We start from the raw sequence: 20687 nt of genomic DNA, 5'->3' as shown, positions 1-20687 counted from the left end.
CCACAGTGCTATCTTGTTGCTGATATATTGCATGCTGACTCGCATGTATTTCTGTTAGCTATTAAATAGTATGGCAAGTAAGGAATGGAAGTCACATACTTGGGTAAGCGTGTACATTTGCTTTCCCTTTACTTACATCTTCATTTAATATTTTGGATAAAATGAAGTAGGAAGAAATGTTTCTTTGCACCGAGCTCTGTACAGCTAGTACAGACTGACTGTATTTCCGAGTATTCTTGTATATTATACAGTGTTTCTCAACTCATTGCACATAGCATGGCTGGGGCTGCTCCATGTACAAATTGTCTATTGGGAATACCCAAACTACAAAATAAACAAGAGGTATTCAGACTTACAAGAACTCAAAGCAAATGTAGTAAAGTTATGTTTTATTTCCTACTCTGTTGTGGTCATAACATTTTAGTTTTATTTTTTCTTCCTTTATTTTTGTGTTTTCCAATTAGAGTATGAGCCTATTTCTTTGAGAAACTATAAAAGGAGATCACAATTTTTTGAGCAAGGTAACCCTTGTAAACAAGTATTAGATGCTCTGCTACTGCCAGTCTTTCAAAAGGTTCCTTTAGGACTAACCATGGTGCTGGGTTCTTCTAAGTCTCTACTGCCATCTGCTGATAGCAACATAACCCATTTGTTCTTTCCTTAGGATCATCTGGTTTTTCTTACAGCTCATGGGTCTACTTGTGTGGTAATGGGTGATTTGTTTTTTTTTTGTGTCATGACCTCTTTGTTTTAAACCATGTCCTACAGTATAACTTACACCTTCTTTGGAAGAAAAAGCCTATGACAGCCACATATCAAGCATATATACTGTACATATACATGTTTTTATGAGCTCTTGCATCTTATTTTTTTAGTTTTAATTGTTTGGTTTTATTTGGATTGCAGTATCTTTTAGCAAGGGAAACTTGGAAACATTATATTCCAAAAATATTGTATACATATGATATTAGTGGCAAATATTTTACACTAGTGATCCACCCCGGCTTCGCATGGGAACAATTCTGAGTAATGGCGATAGTCTTTTTTTTTAATTTTTTTTAACTTATATCTTACAAGATCTCCTTGTAGACATTAGTCGTTTTTCCTACTGAAATCGACACAAAAAGATTGTTATGATGTGACATGCAAAATGGCCACTTAAAGTTGTCCAGGATAAAAACAGTCTCCACTTAAATCAACTCCAGCCACGTTATGTGTCTGTCCCTGTGTTTTATATATATATTGTCATGCCAAAGCAGACTTACCGGGAATTGCACTCGTTTGAAATCAAAGAATCGTTTTCTTTATATAAATGAAATGGGAACAGTAAAACTAGAGAAAAACTGAATTTTTTCTGGAGAAACCGGATAATATATATCAATCTTTACATGGTATAAAATAAAGATCATCGTTGTGATATATCTTTAACGGTTTAGGCAATGTTAGACTAAGAAAGTGCTTGGACGGACATTTTTATTGACTTGTTTCACTGAAATAGTCACTGCTAGGCTCCCTTTTGTCATACATTTAATGTTTCATATAATAGTCTTCCCACTGGGCTGTTTTAGCGGGGCGCCGTACCCTGCCCGATTTTAAAAGGGCAAAATGCGCCCTGTCGTTTTAGCAGAAAAAAACGCTTGCCCTGAGCCTTTCCTACACGCGGGCTGCAGTGTCCCACAGGTGGGAAAAGTTGCAGGGAGCTATCACATGCGCACAGCATCTATACACCATGAGGGGAGAGCTTGGGGAGTAGGCCAGGACCTCCATAAGATCTGGGCACATCCTAAAGTGTGACAAATTGGAGTTGTCACATGGGCACGATACTCTTGTCTGGCCACGCCCCCTTTTTGTGACTCCGCCCTGCCGGCACCCCCCAGCGCCCTGCCCTGTCCGCAGTCTAGCAGGGACGCTATACAACTAAACCTCCTTTGACAAATGCACTATAGAATAGTGAAAACTGCATCAAACTCTGTCCAGTGGTGCTTGAGATTAGCCCAAACACACAGACGCTTACCAGGGACTTTATTTTATACTATGTACAGATATTTGGAAATGGTCTGTTGACTTCCAATTAATTAAATTTGGCTTCTGCTTGTGACTAATATTTGTTCTTTTTTTTTATTTAATAAACTTCAAATAAAATATTGTGTAGCCGCAGCTTAATTTATATAGTGCAAAGGCCGTTAGTAACTAGAGCATTACATTTTCATCACCCTGATGTATTTTTTTTTTCTTAAATTCAGTTTCTTCTGTAATTTTGTAGCATTGACTTTTTATTTCCAGAAAGAGGTGTTTTTATTATTTTAGTAGACTGGGAAGCTCACCTCAAAAATAAGATGTATCCTGCATTGTAGTCCAGCATGGAAACTATATAATCTAAACGTAGGAAGAATGAAACAGGAAATTGCTTTAAGGGTGCACAGCCCATAATAAAACTACTGTGATCTATTGCAAATATTATTCCTGTATTAACAAAATGTAACGTTCCAGACAGTATCTTCAAGGTCATACAAATTTCCATATTGCATTACAATCTATAAGATTTGGTGTTATATGAACATACATTTAAGATAAATATTTCAATCTCCTCCTTCAATCTTTCTATATTTTAGAAGTATACTTAGTTTCCATGGAGTGTGTTGTTAACAAGGAATATGCCTTGTAACAATGTATGCTTCACACAGGGGCAGGTATTACATAACCATAGATATGGTTGCATAGCTTTTTCTGTGCCATGCATGTTAAGCCTTCTTCACGTCAACTAACCATCCATGCATGACTGTATTTCTGTTGGTGTTGTGAGTTGCTGTGCCATAATATGAACTGCATTTGGAAAACATTTGCTTATTATTCATGTACGAAATATCAATGAATATCTCTTATTATAGTCAGCTGCAAATACTTAGAAGTGACTCATACCCTATTAGTATGTACTCTTCTCTCTGATGATCTGAGTGTGATAATAGAATTCATTGTTTGTCATAGAAGTGGAAGCTATTTTGGTTGCTCTTTTTGTAAATCTAATAATCAGCAAAAGCTCTACATTCTATATAAAACAATAGCATTGAACATGTCCTCTTTTCATCATAGATTTTATATACCCTCCAGTTCTGACCATGCCCATTCAAAATAATATACATTCTGTATACATATTGCAACTTGTACTTTTTTCATTTTTGTCCATTTATAACTAAAATGTCTTTATATGTTAAGTCCTCATAAGTAGATTTGTGAGAACATGATGTTTTTGTGCCACTACAATAAGTTTGTTATATTTTTCTAGTTTATTGTAATGTGTGTATAAGACAATAAATATATATATATATTTATGATAGTCATTTAGCGAAGGCTGTACAAAATAAAATCATAGTTCCTGTCATTAAAATATAGGCTTGTATTTATTTATAGCAAGCATAAAAAGGCAACCAAATAGCAAATGTAATTCGTTAACGATGTATCATTAGGTTTAGCTTAGTAATTCTGTTTAATTGTATGTATGTGGCTTTTGACCTGTTTGTGTGTATTTTTGTTTTTCTCTAACAGGAAGTTCAGATTCTGCTGTACCAGATGTACGTAACCATTCTCTCCTTGCCTTAGCATATTAATGCAAATTAAGCTGGTTAGTGAATTAATGTATAGAGTAAAATTATCTAGATTTACACATCTGTTTAATTTTTTTTTGTGAGGAAAAAGAAACAAGCTAGGAAAAAGTGGCTGCTAGAGGCTAGAGACCTATTTTAGTCTTCAGTACTTAATTTATTGCGCTCTTTAACTGTAGATGCCAGTTCCATCAATTAATGTTTCATCGCGATGGACTTGGGACCCTGAAGAAGAAAGGAAGAGGCAAGAAAAATGGCATCAAGAGCAAGAACAGATCCTGCAGGTTAGGACTTGAACTGGACTACTTCCATAAATGGACACTAGTTTTAAAGAGAAACTCTTTATTTTAATGGTGTGTACTTGATAGATTAAATACAATGGCACTTCATTTAAGACTTGGTTTATTAATAAATATTGGTTGGATACAGCGACCTTGCAGCGAGATTATCCAACTTTTGCTATTGTTTAAGATGCTCTTTTGTTATGCTTATTAATAGAAGTATCACATTTCTATAGCGTGAAATTATGAACATTTTTTTATTTTATCTGTAGGAAAAATACAGACTGGAGCAGGAGAGACTTAAAGTAGAATGGGAGCAGGCCCAGCAAGAAGCAGAGAAGGGAAAATCTTATATTGATCAGGTTTGAATGTTCATACCCAATGTATGCTGACTGCTGTATTTCATTTACTTAGTTTATTTGGAAGTGCTGTATACTATATAACCTCGTTATGCATTGTGAATTATCTAACTTTGCCAAGGCAAATAAGATTCTACTGTATTAAGCACTAGTAGTGTTCAGCTGTAGTTTGTATTTTTAACAGGAACCAACAATCTCTAAATTCAATACAAGCAGTTCTAGGACTTCACACACCCCCTCTGCATATTGGAGATCCAATGAATCTGATCTGTTGGGAAGTGAAGATGATATTCAAGAAGACGAGAAGAGACAGGAAGAAGAACGTAAAAGAAAAGACGAAGAAATAAGGATAAATTATTTGGAAGCTCGCAGGCGCCAGGCAGAGGAGGAAGCTCGCAGGCGCCAGGCAGAGGAGGAAGCTCGCAGGCGCCAGGCAGAGGAGGAAGCTCGCAGGCGCCAGGCAGAGGAGGAAGCTCGCAGGCGCCAGGCAGAGGAGGAAGCTCGCAGGCGCCAGGCAGAGGAGGAAGCTCGCAGGCGCCAGGCAGAGGAGGAAAGAAAAAAGAAGGATGAAGAAAGGAGACGAAAAGAGGAGGAACAAATGAGACTTAGAGAAGAGGAATGGCAGAGGAAAAAAGATCAAGAGGAGGAACAGCAAAGACTGAGATCACAGAGAACGTCCCTCAGGTCTGTATGGCGCTGTTTTTCTTATCTATTTGTCAATAGCTATAAAAAAAATATCCACACACTTATTATTTTTACTATTTATTATCTTAATTGTGGAATCAATGCATTTATTAGGGAATTTTGATCACTGTTAAATATATTAATATCTGTAATGTAAAAAAAAAGCCTTCACAGATATTTTTAATTACAAATGAAAACAAAACAGACAGTTGGGTACATAAGCATTCACGCTGTTTCCCAAGAAACGCCAAAAAAAAAACCTAGTTACCAAGCAGTTGTCTTTCGAAGATCACCTGAAATTCATTGGAGTCAACTTTTTTTTTAAGTATGTTTTCAAACATTTTTAAAATGAACAAGCCTGTCTATTTAAAGGCTATTGAATGCAAATACTAGAGAAGGTCATTAAAGGACGCTATATAAAAAAGATTTCAAAAACTTTTGTAATATCCCCTAGAACACGTGTGAGCAATAAGCAGCCCCCCCAGCTGTTGGTGAACTGCACATCCCAAGGGGGGGGGGGGGTGTGCACTAAGCCTAAACCTAACCTTCCCCCTAGTGCCTCACCCCTAAACCCAATTCTCCCCCTAACCCTAATACTTGCTTTCGGGGTTCCGGGATGCCAAATACATGCCATCCCAGCATGCCCTGACAGTTTGCTATTTTGCCATGCTTAAACTGTTGCAGGGCATGCTGGGATGTGTAGTTCAACAGCAGTTGTTGAACCGCTTATTGCCCACTCCTGCCCTAGAGCATTATTTCATAGTTCATAAGATACTATGCTACCTTTGTTGATTAGAGCAGGCCATTCTCCAAAATGGAGAACCTTTCAGACAAAGGCACTTGGTAACTCTGACATAGCTACAGTCTTATATGAAATGGGAGAATCTGTTCATAGTAAAACAGTAGCCTGTTGGCTACATAAATCAGCAGGTTATGGTGACAAAAGGAAACATACAGGGTAACTTGCCTAGAAATTTTCAGGAAGCTGGATGAGAGACACACCTAACAAATGAAGATTCTTACTGAGACCTGTATTTGTTGCTATTTTTGGAGCAAGCATACCACTCCGCATTATCCAAGAGTACTATGGGATAGTTTTACTATGTAGCTGTTTGTCAAACCTGCTGATGATTGACAGCTGTGACTGATGGCTTTAAGGTAGCAACAGAAATTTCTGCTAAACCAGCCTGGTTTAACATTTATTTCTGTTGCCTTTTTAAAAAAACTTTTGACCATCAGTAGACTTGACAAACCACTGAATAAGTAAATCTGCCCCTATATATCTACTTGGAAGCATGGAGGTGAGAACTTAATGCTATGGGTATGCTGATCTGTCTCGGTGATCAGTTTTTTGTTTACAAAAGAGAGCAAAGTGTATGGACCAATATATCGAAAGGTCTTGTGGAAAACCTTTCTTTCAGCAAAGAGACTTAGGACTTGGAAGTACATTTGCATTTCAGCAGAACAATAACCCAAAGTCTACAGAGAAACCACATTGGGGTGGCTTTCATAGGGAAAAAAAAAAAATGTATCCTTTTTTGGTTCAGCCATATATAACAGCTCCGTTCCAATGAGAATCTGTTGAATGATCTGAAGATTGCTATTCACCAACAGTCCCAATTCAACTTTGAGGAACTCGAACAATACTGCAAAGAAGAATGGACGTGTCCAGAAGTGCAAAACTGGTGCAGACTTAATCAGATACACCGGAAGTTGCAGTTAAAGTGGCCTAAAACAAGAGGTTGTGGGGAGGGCGTCAATGCTTATGTAATCCGGATTATCTACTGTTTTATATATTTTCCGTTAAGCAGTGGTAGAAATTTCCAAACAAATACATTTTTATTCCACAAAGTAAGATCAATGTGAAAATACCAAAGGTGTGAATTACTTTTATAGCCACTGTATATCTATGCATCTTTCTTACAGTAGCTATATGTTTACATTTAGATTTTTAATTTTTTTTTTATTCATAATGGAATTTTAGGAAGCAAACTATTAATTACACAAAGGTTGTTATACATTATATAGTGTTTTAAATGGGTAAGAAATCCCTGACTCCATCCAAACACAACAGCTGGGAGGTTCCTACCTCTTTAACAGTAATTCTAAATTTTTAATGCATAGTAAAATTATTCATAGTAATATTTGCACATATAAAACAAATTATTTTAAGTATGTAATATATCATGTTCTCATTCCATAATTGCAGTAGCTATAGAGCAGAAGTTATTTGACCATACCAATGTCTAGTAATTATCCACTCAGGGCCTGGTTCATAGGTGGATGAATGTAGAACACCAGACGCAAGCGCCTAATGTTCTACATCAGCGCATACGTCCTAGACCGCAGGTGAACACACATGTAATTGGATGGAGATACATGCAAGTTTGAAAGGCGCTGCTGAGTGGTGACTGGTTGCACTGGCGGGCATGTTAGGAGTGCACTGGTGTCGGGGACTGTGTAAAAAAATCAGTTTTCACTGACATTGGCGCTCATAATGTCCAATGGTGTGACTTATGTCCCACCAATGGATACCACAGTGGATTAGAGCTGAAGCCGGTGGACGTCTCAGAAGACAGTCCATTGTCTGGGGCATTAGCATTAATTTGCAACAGTAGCTGCTATGACAAAGGCCGCAGTCGCTACTGTGTGTCCATCCACCTCTAAAGGCCCCCAGATATCAGCAATCTGAAAACTACAATTGAACAATTTGAAGATTTATTGCCCTATTTTAGGATTTCCCAATCTAGCAATCTGCACCCATACACTACAGATCTTTTTCAGTGATTTGCAGATCATATTTGGCAAACACAGATCTGCCAATCTTGAAAGGCCCATCATTTTACTAGTAACGGTCTGCTGATCATGTCCATACACTAGCAATCTACAGTCCCCATGGATCTGTGAAATCCAACATGGATAATCTGATTTAACAATTCCAATCAATTCTTGGTTGCAATCTGCGATCTGTGAAGCCCATACACTGCAGATTTTTATACACAGTTATCTGCAAATTGCAGAATTGCCACAATCGATTGCTGATGTATGGGGGCCTTAAATCAGGCCCTCATTCTGTTGCCCACCATTTTTAAATCAGATTCACAAAAATAAATCATAATATATATTTTAATTGTTGTCTGATATATCCATTTAATGACATGCCACTTATTATAGACTTGGAATGGGGAACATAGACAAATCGGTAACATGGCATAAATATCTTCTTTCTTACAAGGTTGTCGCACACCTTCTGTCTACAGTATATTAAACTCAGTTCACAGAGAAGCAAGTATAAACCAGTTTGCCTTATTCCCAATCACTTGTTTGTTATGAGTTACTGCAATCATAGTCACCTAATCAATTTGTTTAATGTAAAATAAAAATATATATATACTTTTTTGTGTTAACCACCTTTTGCTGTAACCAAGAAAATATTTAATATCCAGATTTTGTAGTATTTAGATGATTTTTATTGCCAAAGTGTAGATCAGGTTTAGGAGAAATAATAAATGTTTTTTATGTACAACATGGCAACAAGATGATGGCAACAACTAAAACCTAAAATGGCAAAAAATATATTTATTTTAGCCAATGAAATGTATAAACATGTATACAATATTTTGTTCTGCAACACCTTCATTTACATTTGATGGCCCCTGAGCATTTTTCATTAGAATTTGTTACTATGCTCAACTTTTTATGGAAGTCGCATGACTTGCACCTCTCTAGCTATTGAAATCTTCCATCTTTTCAAACTAATTACTAATTGATTCTCAAATCCTATAATTAGTACATCAAAAATATCTTTGTCAGCCATAAGTGAGTCCCTGTACACAAGTCTTTTGGGTGTTGATTTTGTCCTTTACTAAAATGTCTTTTTAGGAATGTTAAAGATCTCTTTATATATTTATCTTGTATTCTGAAAAAGTATGTTTAGCAGGTGTATATGCCAAAAAAGTGTTCTCTGTGGTTTGATGCATTTATTTGTACCTGCAGTGCACCCAGTTCAAGATTATCAAAGACTTTTGATGAATCTGACTATACATCTTACAGCAGGTTCGTTTATTTTATAACCTTTTATATCCCAGAAGCTCGTAAAATTGTTTGCGATATAATTTGTTTGATACTGTGTTTTGTACTGACATACCAGAAACAGTCCTGAGGATAGTGGGTATTCTCTAGCAGTAGAAGTTTATTGGTGGTAAATCTAACTAGATGAAATCTGCAGCATGCCTATATTCTCGCAGCCGCTGACACTGGAATGTAGCATTTTGCATGCAGATACACCTGCAGTCGCACACAGAATATAGACATGTCACATACCATTTTAATCAGCAGGATCTGCTTGTGTGTCCGCATTTTAAGGGAAAAAGTCGCACTAAGATGCTCGAAGCTACTTGTAGAGCACTAAGGATAGATGTATGTGTATGTGGCAGGGGTATCATTGGCATACATTACAAAAAGGAATCCTTACATTTCTAGCCTAGGAACATGGTTATGAAAGTAATTCCCCTTTATGATAAGACACATACAGTGCAGTGTATTTCTTTGCCAATGTAAGCTTACTAGTACTTTGCATCTTGTGTCTCTGAATGTGTGTGGCTTACAAAGAATAATTGCCCCTGGATTTATTTGTCAGCATCGGGTAAACTTGGTTTAACCAAAATGTATTGTATTTAATATTATTGTCATTGTATATTTTGGGATTAAACCCATGTAGAAGGTGTGATTTACAAAAGCTGCAGTATAATAAATGTACCCTCCTGTGTCCTTATGCAGTAGATGACTCCCTCAGGTCCAGATAGTACATTGTTATTCCCATCTAGAAAAGTCTCCATGAGGAATGAAACGTGTTGGGGATTTATTGTAAAAATGTTAGATATGTAATCTAGACTTTAAATGAAAGAACAGGATTTACCAGATTGGATGGATCTGAAAGGTTATGAAATGAGCTTTATATATTTGGCACATACCTTATATGTCCTTGTACAAGTTGGTGTCGTTTGAATAATGCATTACCCGATAGCCCATTTTTTATACTTCTCTACCTAATAATAGCAAAATGGAAATTGGGCACAACCAAAGCAATACAGCTGGTGCCTTAACATTGCCAATAGACCATAAAATACAATGCGGAAGAAGAAAGGCACTTATGGGTAATAAACATCAGGCTTCAGACGTGGAATTTCTGTACAATTACATTATATATTACATTATCTTTTCCAAGATACTGTACGTGGTGTATTTGGTAAAGGCCTTTTTAAATATACAAATAGAACAACCCCTGTGACCTGGAAATGAAGCAGGAAGTGATTCTGCATTAGATAGAAAATGTATTCAATTATGTAATTACGTATTGAACCAACGATCTATATCTTCCAATCATCCCACCAGTGTTGATGGTGCTCCAAGAGCCATGTATAGTTTACATGTAGTGCAACTTAGAAGAAAAAAATACTCTTGGGTGAGAGACTCTTACTAGTTAGTAATTTTTAAAATATAGCTTATTTATAAAAATGTTAAAAAGTGATATCAGTCTCCTACTATATCAAATTATACCAAAATCTAACCCAGTAATGCCAGTTATAATTAGCTCACCAGTATGTAGACAGGGAACTGTCCTCCAATCCTAAGTGAACTAAGACTGGTATTCAGGAAGGAAATATATAAAATCCGTACAGTAAAGGCAAAATAGTAACAATCATATATTGTAGTGTTAATCACTTCAATGAGGTTAATCGTGATTATTGTTTGCTAGCACATGGTATCAATTACCCTTAGTCTTGCATATGTGGAAAACTCAAATATAAAGAGGGAGGAAAAAGAGATTACCTTTTTAAATGCGTCTCTCAGATTACAGAAAGCAAAACCTTTGTCAATGTTGTTACTCTCATCTTTCTTCCATTCGTGTCACATCTATGTATTCAGTAGTTGTATTCAGGCCAAATAGCCAAACAGTAACGAAACCTGCGCTCTGACGAATTCTAACTCTATTGCATAGATTGCTTGTTATAGTGTTATAAGCTTGTTACTCAGTGTCATATAGCAGGAGAATGAAAATTCTTTAATGAGCACACACTGAATGTTAAATTATAGAGTTACTAGCTATAGCAGGAGTAAATAGTATCTGTTCCTGACCTACAAATAAGTCAGTTTGGAAATAGTAATTGTATCAAAATGAGAATGTCCGTTCCCATCAGGTACATTAGTGTAGACCTCAAAAGTTGAAAAAATAGCAGTATTGGCTCTTACAAGTCTATGGGTTATTTCTGACTATAGTTTTAGTATACAAACCATTATTTAACCAATGGCAGTGTCACTGTAATAGCCATATTAATTATGTTGAAAGAAGAACAGTGATTGATAGTATCCAGGTCATATGGATATTCTCCCTGATCTCCTTCTCCCATGTGTACTGTAGCAGTGAATAGGGGAAAAACAGGTACAGAAGATGGGATCTGCTTTTGGGAAGAGCCCCATTACTTACCACTGGTGGGATTTCACATGCAGTGATGAGAAAAACAGGGATCCCCAATTAGTCAGCTGAAAAGCAATGTAATTGAAATAACAATTCCCCTATTGAGAAGGGAAGTAAATAAAGCAAAATAAACCATTTCAGTAAATAACTACAGTATGTATTCCTAAGGGATTAATAACCGCGATATCTGCGTAAGGTACAATGTGATAACGATACCCGGTGCTGCTAACCGGTCTTGTGCACCGGCCGGAACCACCCCGGCATGTATAGAAGCGTAACCTGTAAAATGCAGATTGCTTCATAGAGCTGTTGCTAACATTCACAAATATATCAACTTGTTTTTAGAAGTTTGCCAGGTCTAAAGCTATATTATACAGGGCTTTGTGGGATCACGTTTCTTTTGTACATGACTTGGCATATATTTGAAACAAAATGGGTGTAAATTTCTAAAAATAATCAGAAAAATAGCATATTTCCATCATATGCAGATCTGTACATGTATGAGATGCATACTCTGCTGCATTGGCAACATATGTGCATAGTTTGCGACAAGGTTTGGTACGTGCTAAATGCGTGCGGATCCTAGTAGGCGCACATACGTGCGTTTGCCTTCTAACCATGCACAGAGCAAATTTACACTGCATCACCCCCTCGGTCTTCAAGTCTTCTGAGAGACACTGCAGTGGCCCAGATACAGCAGAAATGAAAATAGCTGTCAAATGTTAAACATTTTAAATACTGTGATTTTTATGTACTTTTCCCATCTTCATGAATTTGATAAACTCTGCTTATATACAGTATGATCAGAATGCACAATGCTGTAATTCCTATATATGATCTCATGTGTTTTCTAGAAGCAAAGTCAGAGATGCTACAGATTCATCAGTATATCAAACTATCAAAGGAAATGGTAAGTGCTCTTATTAGTCTCTCGCTTTCTAGAATGTGGGTGAGGATGCCAAAGGCTCGCTCGCAAATTGCGTAGATTTATTTATTTTCCCATTCAATTAAACAGACTTTTACATTAATGGATGCTTGTTTTTAGTTGTGTGTAGAAATTGCCATAGAAGTGAGGGTGAGACTGGTGCTCCCCCCAGTATTCCTTTCTGCTCTGTATTACTTCCAGCTTTTATGAAGAAATATGCACAACACTGAATATTTATGTTTGTTTTCGCAATAAAATCCAATGTCTTCAGCACTCCATTCACTCTTGTTGTAGCCATAATATCATCGCATGCAACCTCCGCTATAAATAAAATATTGATTTGTTTCCATCCCTATTTGCGTTTAATATTTCAAACTGCCTGAATTGTATCTGAAAAAGCTCATCTTTATTCATCATGTACTTTAGATTAGAAACCACAATCAATGATAGCTGCTTTAGAAAAAATAACCCTTGGCAATGTTATGGATATATGATTAACTTTCTCTGTAGAACCTTTAAAAAGTTACAGGTTAATATTGGTAAGGAGCTCATACATAGGTCATAGGACTGTGGGATAACTTCTAATTTAATATTTTTTTGTTTATTTTACAACAGGGCGTATATTATACTCAATTGCTTTACTACATAATTTCTAGTGTATTAGTTTGCTGCAAATTGGCATAATTTGTCTGTTCCATTAATCTACTCATTAGAGGTTGCCAACCATATTTTGTAAAGCACGACATAGACGTGGTGTAATTTGATGGAGCTAATAAACTTGCACTTTATATTGAAGATTGAGCACTGTAAACTAGATACTTCATTGTAAACTAACTAAACTAAATCCATTCTATCCTTATTACAGAGAGCAACAGAGACTTTGATACTACATGGTCTGTGGGTGACTCACACCAGGGGTCACAGAAGGAGGTCTCTTCAGAGCTGGAGAGGCAGAGAATAATTCAGGATATGAGGAAGAAAGCACCCGTTAATAATGACAACAGCTGGATCCGGCAGCGTAGCTCTAGTGTCACAAGAGACTCGTCGTCTGTTCCAAATTTTATGAGAAGGTGAACTTTTTCTAGTAAAGGGATACAAAGCAATGTTTCCTTGAGGCATTATGATTAGTTGTTGAATTCCATAGCAAATGTGCTGTTTCTAATGATCTATAAATACGTATCTTTGCAGAGGCGAATCATTAGATAACCTAGACTCCAGCCCGGGAGCCCAGATACAGCCACCCTGGGCAAATCATTCATCATCCTATAGTTCGCTGTCATCTAGTCAAGATTTCAGTCGACCTTCTCAAGTGGTATCCACATCTAACCGCACTTACCTGCGCAACCCTTCCCCTGGCTTCACGCAGCCTTCCCAGAGCTCTGTGACATCATCTACTTTGCCTCGGAATCAGTCATCAACACCAGCATCTGGGCAACAGCGCAGCAAGTAAGTAGTTGTGTATGCAGACTTACATCCTGTACCCAACCCGTTTTGGGCAGTTTAAGTTAAATAGGAGTGCAATCCATAAAACTGATCTTATGGATGTAACCAGTGCTCCGTTTATTACATATTGGAACCTGTTTTACTTTGAGATTTGTTTCAGTGAGTAATGGGGGCCAAACATTAGCTCCGCGATTCCCCGCTGTCGATCCAAACTGCGATAAAAGCCACCGATCTGCAGTCATTAATGAATGACGATCTGTTGGTCGATCGGAGAAAAACTGCATGTTGGATTTCCCTAGTACCCTGGCATCGGCAGAACGGGACATTGTGGCATACATTGCAGATGTATGGGTCCCATTACTTAGGGTGGGGAATTTGCACAATAGGAAACACTGTAACATGTACCCCGTTAGTCTTGTATGATAGCAGATATAATGTATATTATTGTTGTTAGTGCCTAAACTGAGCAGAAGACAATGTCGTACATTAGTTTATTATTTTGCTGCCTTAGCAGCCTATATGTCATTTTATATTCATTTACAGCAAATACATCATTGTAACAAGAAAGCCTGGCCATATTTTGTTCCAGTAGCCGTCAGTATAAAAGTACACACAAAACATATTTGCATTGTTTGTTTTCCATTCATTATGATGCAACTGAATGTCTAAGGTGCCATTGAGAGTTAAGCTGCTATATAATGATCTATTTTGCTACTAAAGATATCCTCTTTATTCATCAGCTTGTCAGGTGGTGTTTCAGACCTCTTCATTTTGTCCTAGTGCTGGTTCTCCATAAAAGAAGCGTGATTTTTTTTCTTTCTATTCATCCTCTGACTACTGCATTCCTGAACATTTTACAGGCTTCAGACAAGGGCTCAGTCATATTCTTATTCTGTATCTAGGTCAGTGAGCGGCAAGAAATTGTGCTCTTACTGTAATAACAGTTTGGGCAAAGGAGCAGCCATGATCATCGAAAGTCTGGGTCTTTGTTTTCATTTACAATGTTTTAAGGTGAGACTTTGAGGACATCTGAATGCTCCACAAACATAATTAATCTGCCATGGTTGTGGGTACTAACACTAATCCTGTGTATGTCAGACAAGTTCCATGAAACAAACTGTAGAAAGTATAGAATGGACATGTTTAAAGTGTTTATTTCACGATCACTGGTTTGTTGTATTTTTTTTTTCTTTTTACAGTTTATATAGGGCAAAAATATCAAACTGCTAGTTTATTTCACTTAAACTTTTTTTTTTTTCAAAAAGAGCAGCATATAATGATGTATATTCCCTTTTAAATATTTTTTAAAGGAACAGAACACTACACTTGTTTGAACCATGAGCACAGACAGGGTCAGACGTTACAAAGCAATGGTTTGTGCTGAGTAGATAGGGCGACCTCAGTTCATGCATTTTTAAATTTGATAAGGACTCAAGCAAGCCTCCACATGAGTCAATTTTCTATCGTACCATACAATGGAAGAATACCTAATCCTTCTGGAAAGGATCCAGATAGTTCTCATAAACCAGGTCTGCAAATATGTTGAGAAGTCACATTCTATGCCTAAAGTATGCGATCAGATGGGATGCCGTCAGGATGGCGATGGACGGTATGCCGGACATCAATATACCGATGCCCGAAATCCTGATGCCCGTCAGAATGCCGCCGCCATCCCGAAGAGATCAAGATACCGATGTCTGCATCCCGACCGCCGGCTTCCCAATGGTAAGTATGCGGGTTTGAGTTAGGCCGAGGATGGGGTGAATTGGGTTTAGGAACCTCCCAAGGGGGTGGGTTAGGCACCGACTGGGGAGGGTTAGAGTTAGGCTGCGGGGAGGGAGGGGGGGGGGGTGGTTAGGCACCACCGGGGAGAGGTTAGGGTTAGGCGTCACCCGGGGAGGGTTTGGTTTAGGGTGCGGGAAGGGGGGGGGTTAGAGTTATGCTCCACTGGATCAGGTATTCCACTGTAAACTTTTTTTCATAGGGAGTAATTTTAATACTACCAGCAAGCACTTTGTGCTCCACGTGAAGCAGACTGCACAATTTTACTTCTGCTCACTCTGCCTCAAAATATGTTAAATTAAAGCTAAGCCATTCCATGAATATGCTGTTAGAGCAAAACTATGTAGCACACTGCACATGATAAAATCTCTAATGCAAAGTGCACTGAGGAAATGGTACATCAGTGTGTTATTACAGCACATCAGTGTGTTATTACAGCACATCAGTGTGTTATTACAGCACATCAGTGTGTTATTACAGTACATTAGTGTGTTATGGCAACAGATGTTAATATCTGGCTTAAGCACTATTTCAAAAATGTTATTTGTGCATGGTGTGCAAAAAAACTTACATGTACATCAGGGGTCCTTTGAAACTCCTCCGAATAGTCTTGCATGCACCTACATAGATAATGACTGTAGATAGGCATATGAAAATATATAGTCATTTTGGCTATGTACAGCATATGGTATCAGGGCAATAACTTTCTAAGTCTGTTGCCACCACTCACTTATAGATGCCTCATTGCGCAATGCGGTGCGAGACTCCTTTATGTAAGTGAATCGCACTGAAAGTGTAGCTGCTCTCTTCGTGTCTTTTTCAGCTGAAATGTCTTCACTGATTGATTTCATCTGTGACACTTGTATATCTGTGTGCGACTTACCCTGTATACGAAGCAGAACAGAACTTGTCATAGAAAAAAGCTGTGGTTGCATACTCAGACACACAGATATACAAGTGTTGCATATCAAATTAATCGGTGCAGTCTCGTGAAACTGTTTTGTCACATTGCATTGTGACTAAGGCGATTTTTCTGGAGAAAGACTCAAAAAAATATTCTGCTCGGGGCCTGGTGCACCAAGAAGGGCTTTTTGATGTGGCTGCTGCAAAAGTGTATGAGGACACGAAGATGTAGTTAGGACTTAAGAGCCGGTGATGTCACGTCATGCTCTGCTTGGCCGATAGCCGTTCATTGTATCAATGCCTAACATCTCCATTTACCTGCTACAGACTGTTTAAAATTGTGAGACTCCTGGTTGAACCATAAGACTTGACAGGTCTATAGTATATTTGGGGACCGAACAGTGCATCGCTGGGACCCAGAGCAAAATTTGTGTGGGTCCGGGAACCTCCCGGGCTCCCTGTTCTGCTCCCAAAAGAGCAGAGCTTGGGGGGCTCTATTGACCATGCACTACTGGAGCTTGCAGCCACTGCACGTGTGCCAGTCAAATGAGACTCTGTTCTTTTGAGAGTAGAGGAAGGACCTAAGGCAGGGATTTGGGACATTTGGTGGGGAGCAGGATCTCAAACCAGGAAAGCCACCTGACATTGCTGGACCCCCTCACCTCTTTGCCCTATAGTGGCTGCTTCTCCTGCACAAATTAAGGTTCCACCACTGAGTATGAGATAAAGATAACATAAATATTTTGTCATTGTAGAAACAAAACAAAATTACAAATCCAGGTCATCCACATACATGATGCAGCCAAGTACAAAATATTAGTTACAAATCACCAATCTGGTTCACAGGTTAATAAGTGTGTGTGTATGTATATATGTGTATGTATGTATGTGTATATATATATTTGTAAATAATTTAAAAAGCGATGTTCAGTTAAATCAACTTGTAGATACTTTTGCAAATATACACTATTATATTTTTAAGGTACACTTTTTTTTATTTTTTATGTTTAAGGATTCTTTAATAGTTCCCTTTCCTTATGCGTGAAATACAGCAATTGTTACTAATTAGTAAACCTACTTCTACTGTGTAGGAAAGGTTAACTATCCCCATCAAACCTGACCGTATATATTTCAATAAGCAGCATTGTTCTACTCTAGCATCAGAAAAAATGAGCATAGGCGCGTCTAATCAGAACCCTGACAGGTTTGAAGGAAACCGGAACATTTATGCTTAAGCAGTAATGTGATATATTACCTTGCTTTGTGCTGGCCCTTTAGGAGTTGTGCTGCCCTAGAGCAAATCTTCATTTCCTGTGCGCTATTTAATCTACTGCATCTTACCAGGATGTCATATAGACATGATCTCTGGTTTTACTTTGCATAAACCGTGCCAAAAAAATGAATTCTTGTCTGATTAAATGCAAATGTCACTTTGCAGCTGTAAAACTTTGGATATTTCTACGTTTTGTTGAATATATTGTAATCAAACCAGTAACGAGTTAGAACAGTACAGCTTCTTCTTTACATGATAACGGCTACGCGTAGCAGCGTTATTTATTTTTATTCATGGTTGGTTTTATTTCATGGAATTTGTCTGCATATATCTTGTGCCAAATCAATGCTCCTCCGCCGATGTCTTGTGCTGGATACTGTTTCTCTGCCTGACTTAATCCCCTTTCCATAAAGTAATATCAAAAGTTGATCGCTGCGTCTGGCTGCTGCATAATCTACTAATGATTTCGATTGCTTTGCTGCTTGGTTTAGTCCTTTCAGGCTTTGCGGGATGTTTCCCGTAAAATGGATTTCTGTCCAGATACCTAGCAGTGTTTGGTACTATAAGCTCCTTCTCATTTATTTATTTTATTTTTTCACAGTGTGTTGCTTGTGAAACAGACCTCGGAGGCTCCAACTCTGGAGCAGAAGTTAGAATCCGGAACAACGAGCTGTACTGCAACAAGTGCTACATTATATATAAAAGTAAGTCTGCGGTGATCTGTGTAAGTGTCAGCACACCTATTACTATCTAATATTGAATCTGGGAATTTTTTTAAATTCTAAATGAAGAACAAGACCACGAAAAATACTTAATCCATAACTATACTTTTCACAGGAAGCGGTCAGTGGCATTTCTTTAATGGGTGCAAGGTGTGTAGTGGGGTCAAAGGGCGCCCTGCGCTACACCTGCTGTGCCTGGAAGTTGTTCTTGGTGCTCCACAGAAAATGAATGCGGACAACTGCCCCTACTAAACGGGGAAATTCAGTTGTACATGACTTATACCGACCATTCAATCTCCTTTATATAATCTTATGCCAAAATGAAATCTCCTTTTTGTGTATTAGCGTATACGTAAGCACAATACCATGCCTTGCAAGAAACGTCTGTCCAGGAGTTTGTTGAATTTTGCATCCCTCAGGCACTGCCATCTTGTACTGCAAATCCATGTGCTTCTCTGTTATAGTAAGGGTGCCATGAAAGTATAGGTGCATATGCAGTATGGGAGACACATGTTTAGCACTTTAGGAACTATATAATAAGGTCATATTTCAGCTAATCATTTCAAGCTGCCATAATGACGAAAAAAAGTTTTTCCTTAGCTATTAGTATTTTACTTCTGAGCTACAGAAGTTTGTGTCTTAATGGAGCTGTGGCATACAGTAAGGAGGGCCACATAGCGCCTGCACTAGAGGTAGCCCTGTCCATCTCTGTGTGTCCGCCACAATAAAGGAAGACAGCAATGACTGACCATGGAAGTGCAGGGTCACCCTGGACTTGTGGCCAACATTTCACTTTTAATCAGGGTATCTAGCCCATAAGTTAATGGTTAAGAGGCAAGACAAAAATATTGACCTGGCAAAATATGAGGACTAATGAAAATGTATGCGTGTTCACAGCCGGACAGCCCACCTCGATGTGAAGGTCTAATCGCTGAAGAAACACTTCTAGAGATATCCGAGGAGGAAGGATACTGCAAGGTTGTAAATCTTTAGGCACCCGTTGGATATGTGCTTTATATCTTATGTTATCTGTAAGATATAACATTGCAATTGCCTTTTATTCTTGTATTACCTCTTTAACTAGATTTTTCTGTGATATATTTATGAGAGAATAATCAAAGCTGAGGGGCATGTTGTATTTTGTGTTCTGAATTCTGTATGTAAAAAGACTGCTTTTATTTGTAATTTCAAAATATTTTTGAGATTTTTTTTTTTTCCCGTTCTCTTTTCATTGGTGTCTGAAGAGGGTATTTTCATTAGGAATGTTATTTAACAAGTAATATCAAATTAATGCTAGAGTAATGCTGTCTTTTCCGCTGAACAAAATGAAATCTTAATGCATTTGAATGTATTGTAGTTCCATATTTATGTATGATAATATGAGGTTATATCACAATATGCTTTGTGGTGAGGCGCAGAAGGGATGCTGCAAATTCGATCAGTCTCCCTGCAGGAATTGTGCGGTAACGAGGATTTTCCAATACCAATGCTTTCTTTGTCTATAAATGTTTATTTTCCAAAGAATGTTTCATGTAACTAAATATTTTCTGATTTACTTTTGTAAATAAAATGATGGCTGCATTTAAGTCTGATACTGATTTTATTTTCTTAGTGGTTTATTTATTTAAAAAAAAATTAAGATGTGTATTTTATGTAGCTATGAATTCACTTGTGCTTGCGTGCACAGATATATGTATGCATGTTTTTCTTCTTTATTCCTTTTATATATTGATTATGGTACACAACCCTATGGCACATCCTTAGGAAACTAGTGAAATCCAATGACAATCCCTATATTACATTTGGTGGGATTACTAAAGGAATAAAGATGGGGACATGGCCAGCACAAAAGAGGTCTTGATTATTTATCCCTTTCTCTAAACAGAATGTGTTCCAATTCTGGAATATGCACACGTGTCCTCAATCGTCTTTGCTGCAGTTGCGCCAAACAGCCCCTTTTGGCGCATCTGGTCCCGTGAGACTCTTTACACTGAGCATCTTTTTTGCAATGCGACTAGGATGCACCAGGAGATTACGCTGACTAATTTGATATGCAACACTTGTATATATGTGTGCTGAGTTTCTCAATCAGCATGCAAAGTGCTGCAATGCAGCCCCCGCAGCTTTTTTCCACGCTAAGAACCGTTACAGTCTCCGTTGCATACAGATATATAAGTGTCACATCAAATTAATAGGCAGTCTCTTGGTGCATCATAGTTGCATTGTATTGCGACTTAA

The 20687-nt window shown here is 37.8% G+C and overlaps 1 protein-coding gene across 8 annotated transcripts in view; it reads left to right on the top strand.

The window, feature by feature from the left end:
* LMO7 (LIM domain 7) overlaps nucleotides 1–20035 on the top strand; it is a 163528-nt gene extending 143493 nt beyond the window's left edge. For 5 of the 8 annotated variants that reach the window (XM_088459265.1, XM_088459288.1, XM_088459246.1 and 2 more), the window contains 12 exons: nucleotides 465–521; nucleotides 3544–3569; nucleotides 3779–3883; nucleotides 4153–4242; nucleotides 4424–4923; nucleotides 8920–8979; nucleotides 12256–12311; nucleotides 13192–13396; nucleotides 13515–13772; nucleotides 14672–14780; nucleotides 18329–18431; nucleotides 19347–19454. In XM_088459265.1, the coding sequence (XP_088315391.1) occupies nucleotides 465–521; nucleotides 3544–3569; nucleotides 3779–3883; nucleotides 4153–4242; nucleotides 4424–4923; nucleotides 8920–8979; nucleotides 12256–12311; nucleotides 13192–13396; nucleotides 13515–13772; nucleotides 14672–14780; nucleotides 18329–18431; nucleotides 19347–19369 (1592 nt within the window). In that variant the 3' untranslated portion in view covers nucleotides 19370–19454. Of the gene's footprint in view, nucleotides 1–464; nucleotides 522–664; nucleotides 707–3543; nucleotides 3570–3778; nucleotides 3884–4152; nucleotides 4243–4423; nucleotides 4924–8919; nucleotides 8980–12255; nucleotides 12312–13191; nucleotides 13397–13514; nucleotides 13773–14671; nucleotides 14781–18328; nucleotides 18432–19346 lie in introns of all 8 variants that reach the window. The other 3 variants (XM_088459269.1, XM_088459274.1, XM_088459280.1) reach the window with 3 other exon arrangements.
* Nucleotides 20036–20687: the final 652 nt, after the last annotated feature.

Source organism: Taudactylus pleione, unplaced genomic scaffold, assembly GCF_031769625.1.
Source record: "Taudactylus pleione unplaced genomic scaffold, aTauple2 ptg000041l, whole genome shotgun sequence".
NCBI classification, from domain to species: Eukaryota; Metazoa; Chordata; class Amphibia; order Anura; family Myobatrachidae; genus Taudactylus; species Taudactylus pleione.
This window is presented reverse-complemented; position numbering and strand designations above follow the sequence as displayed.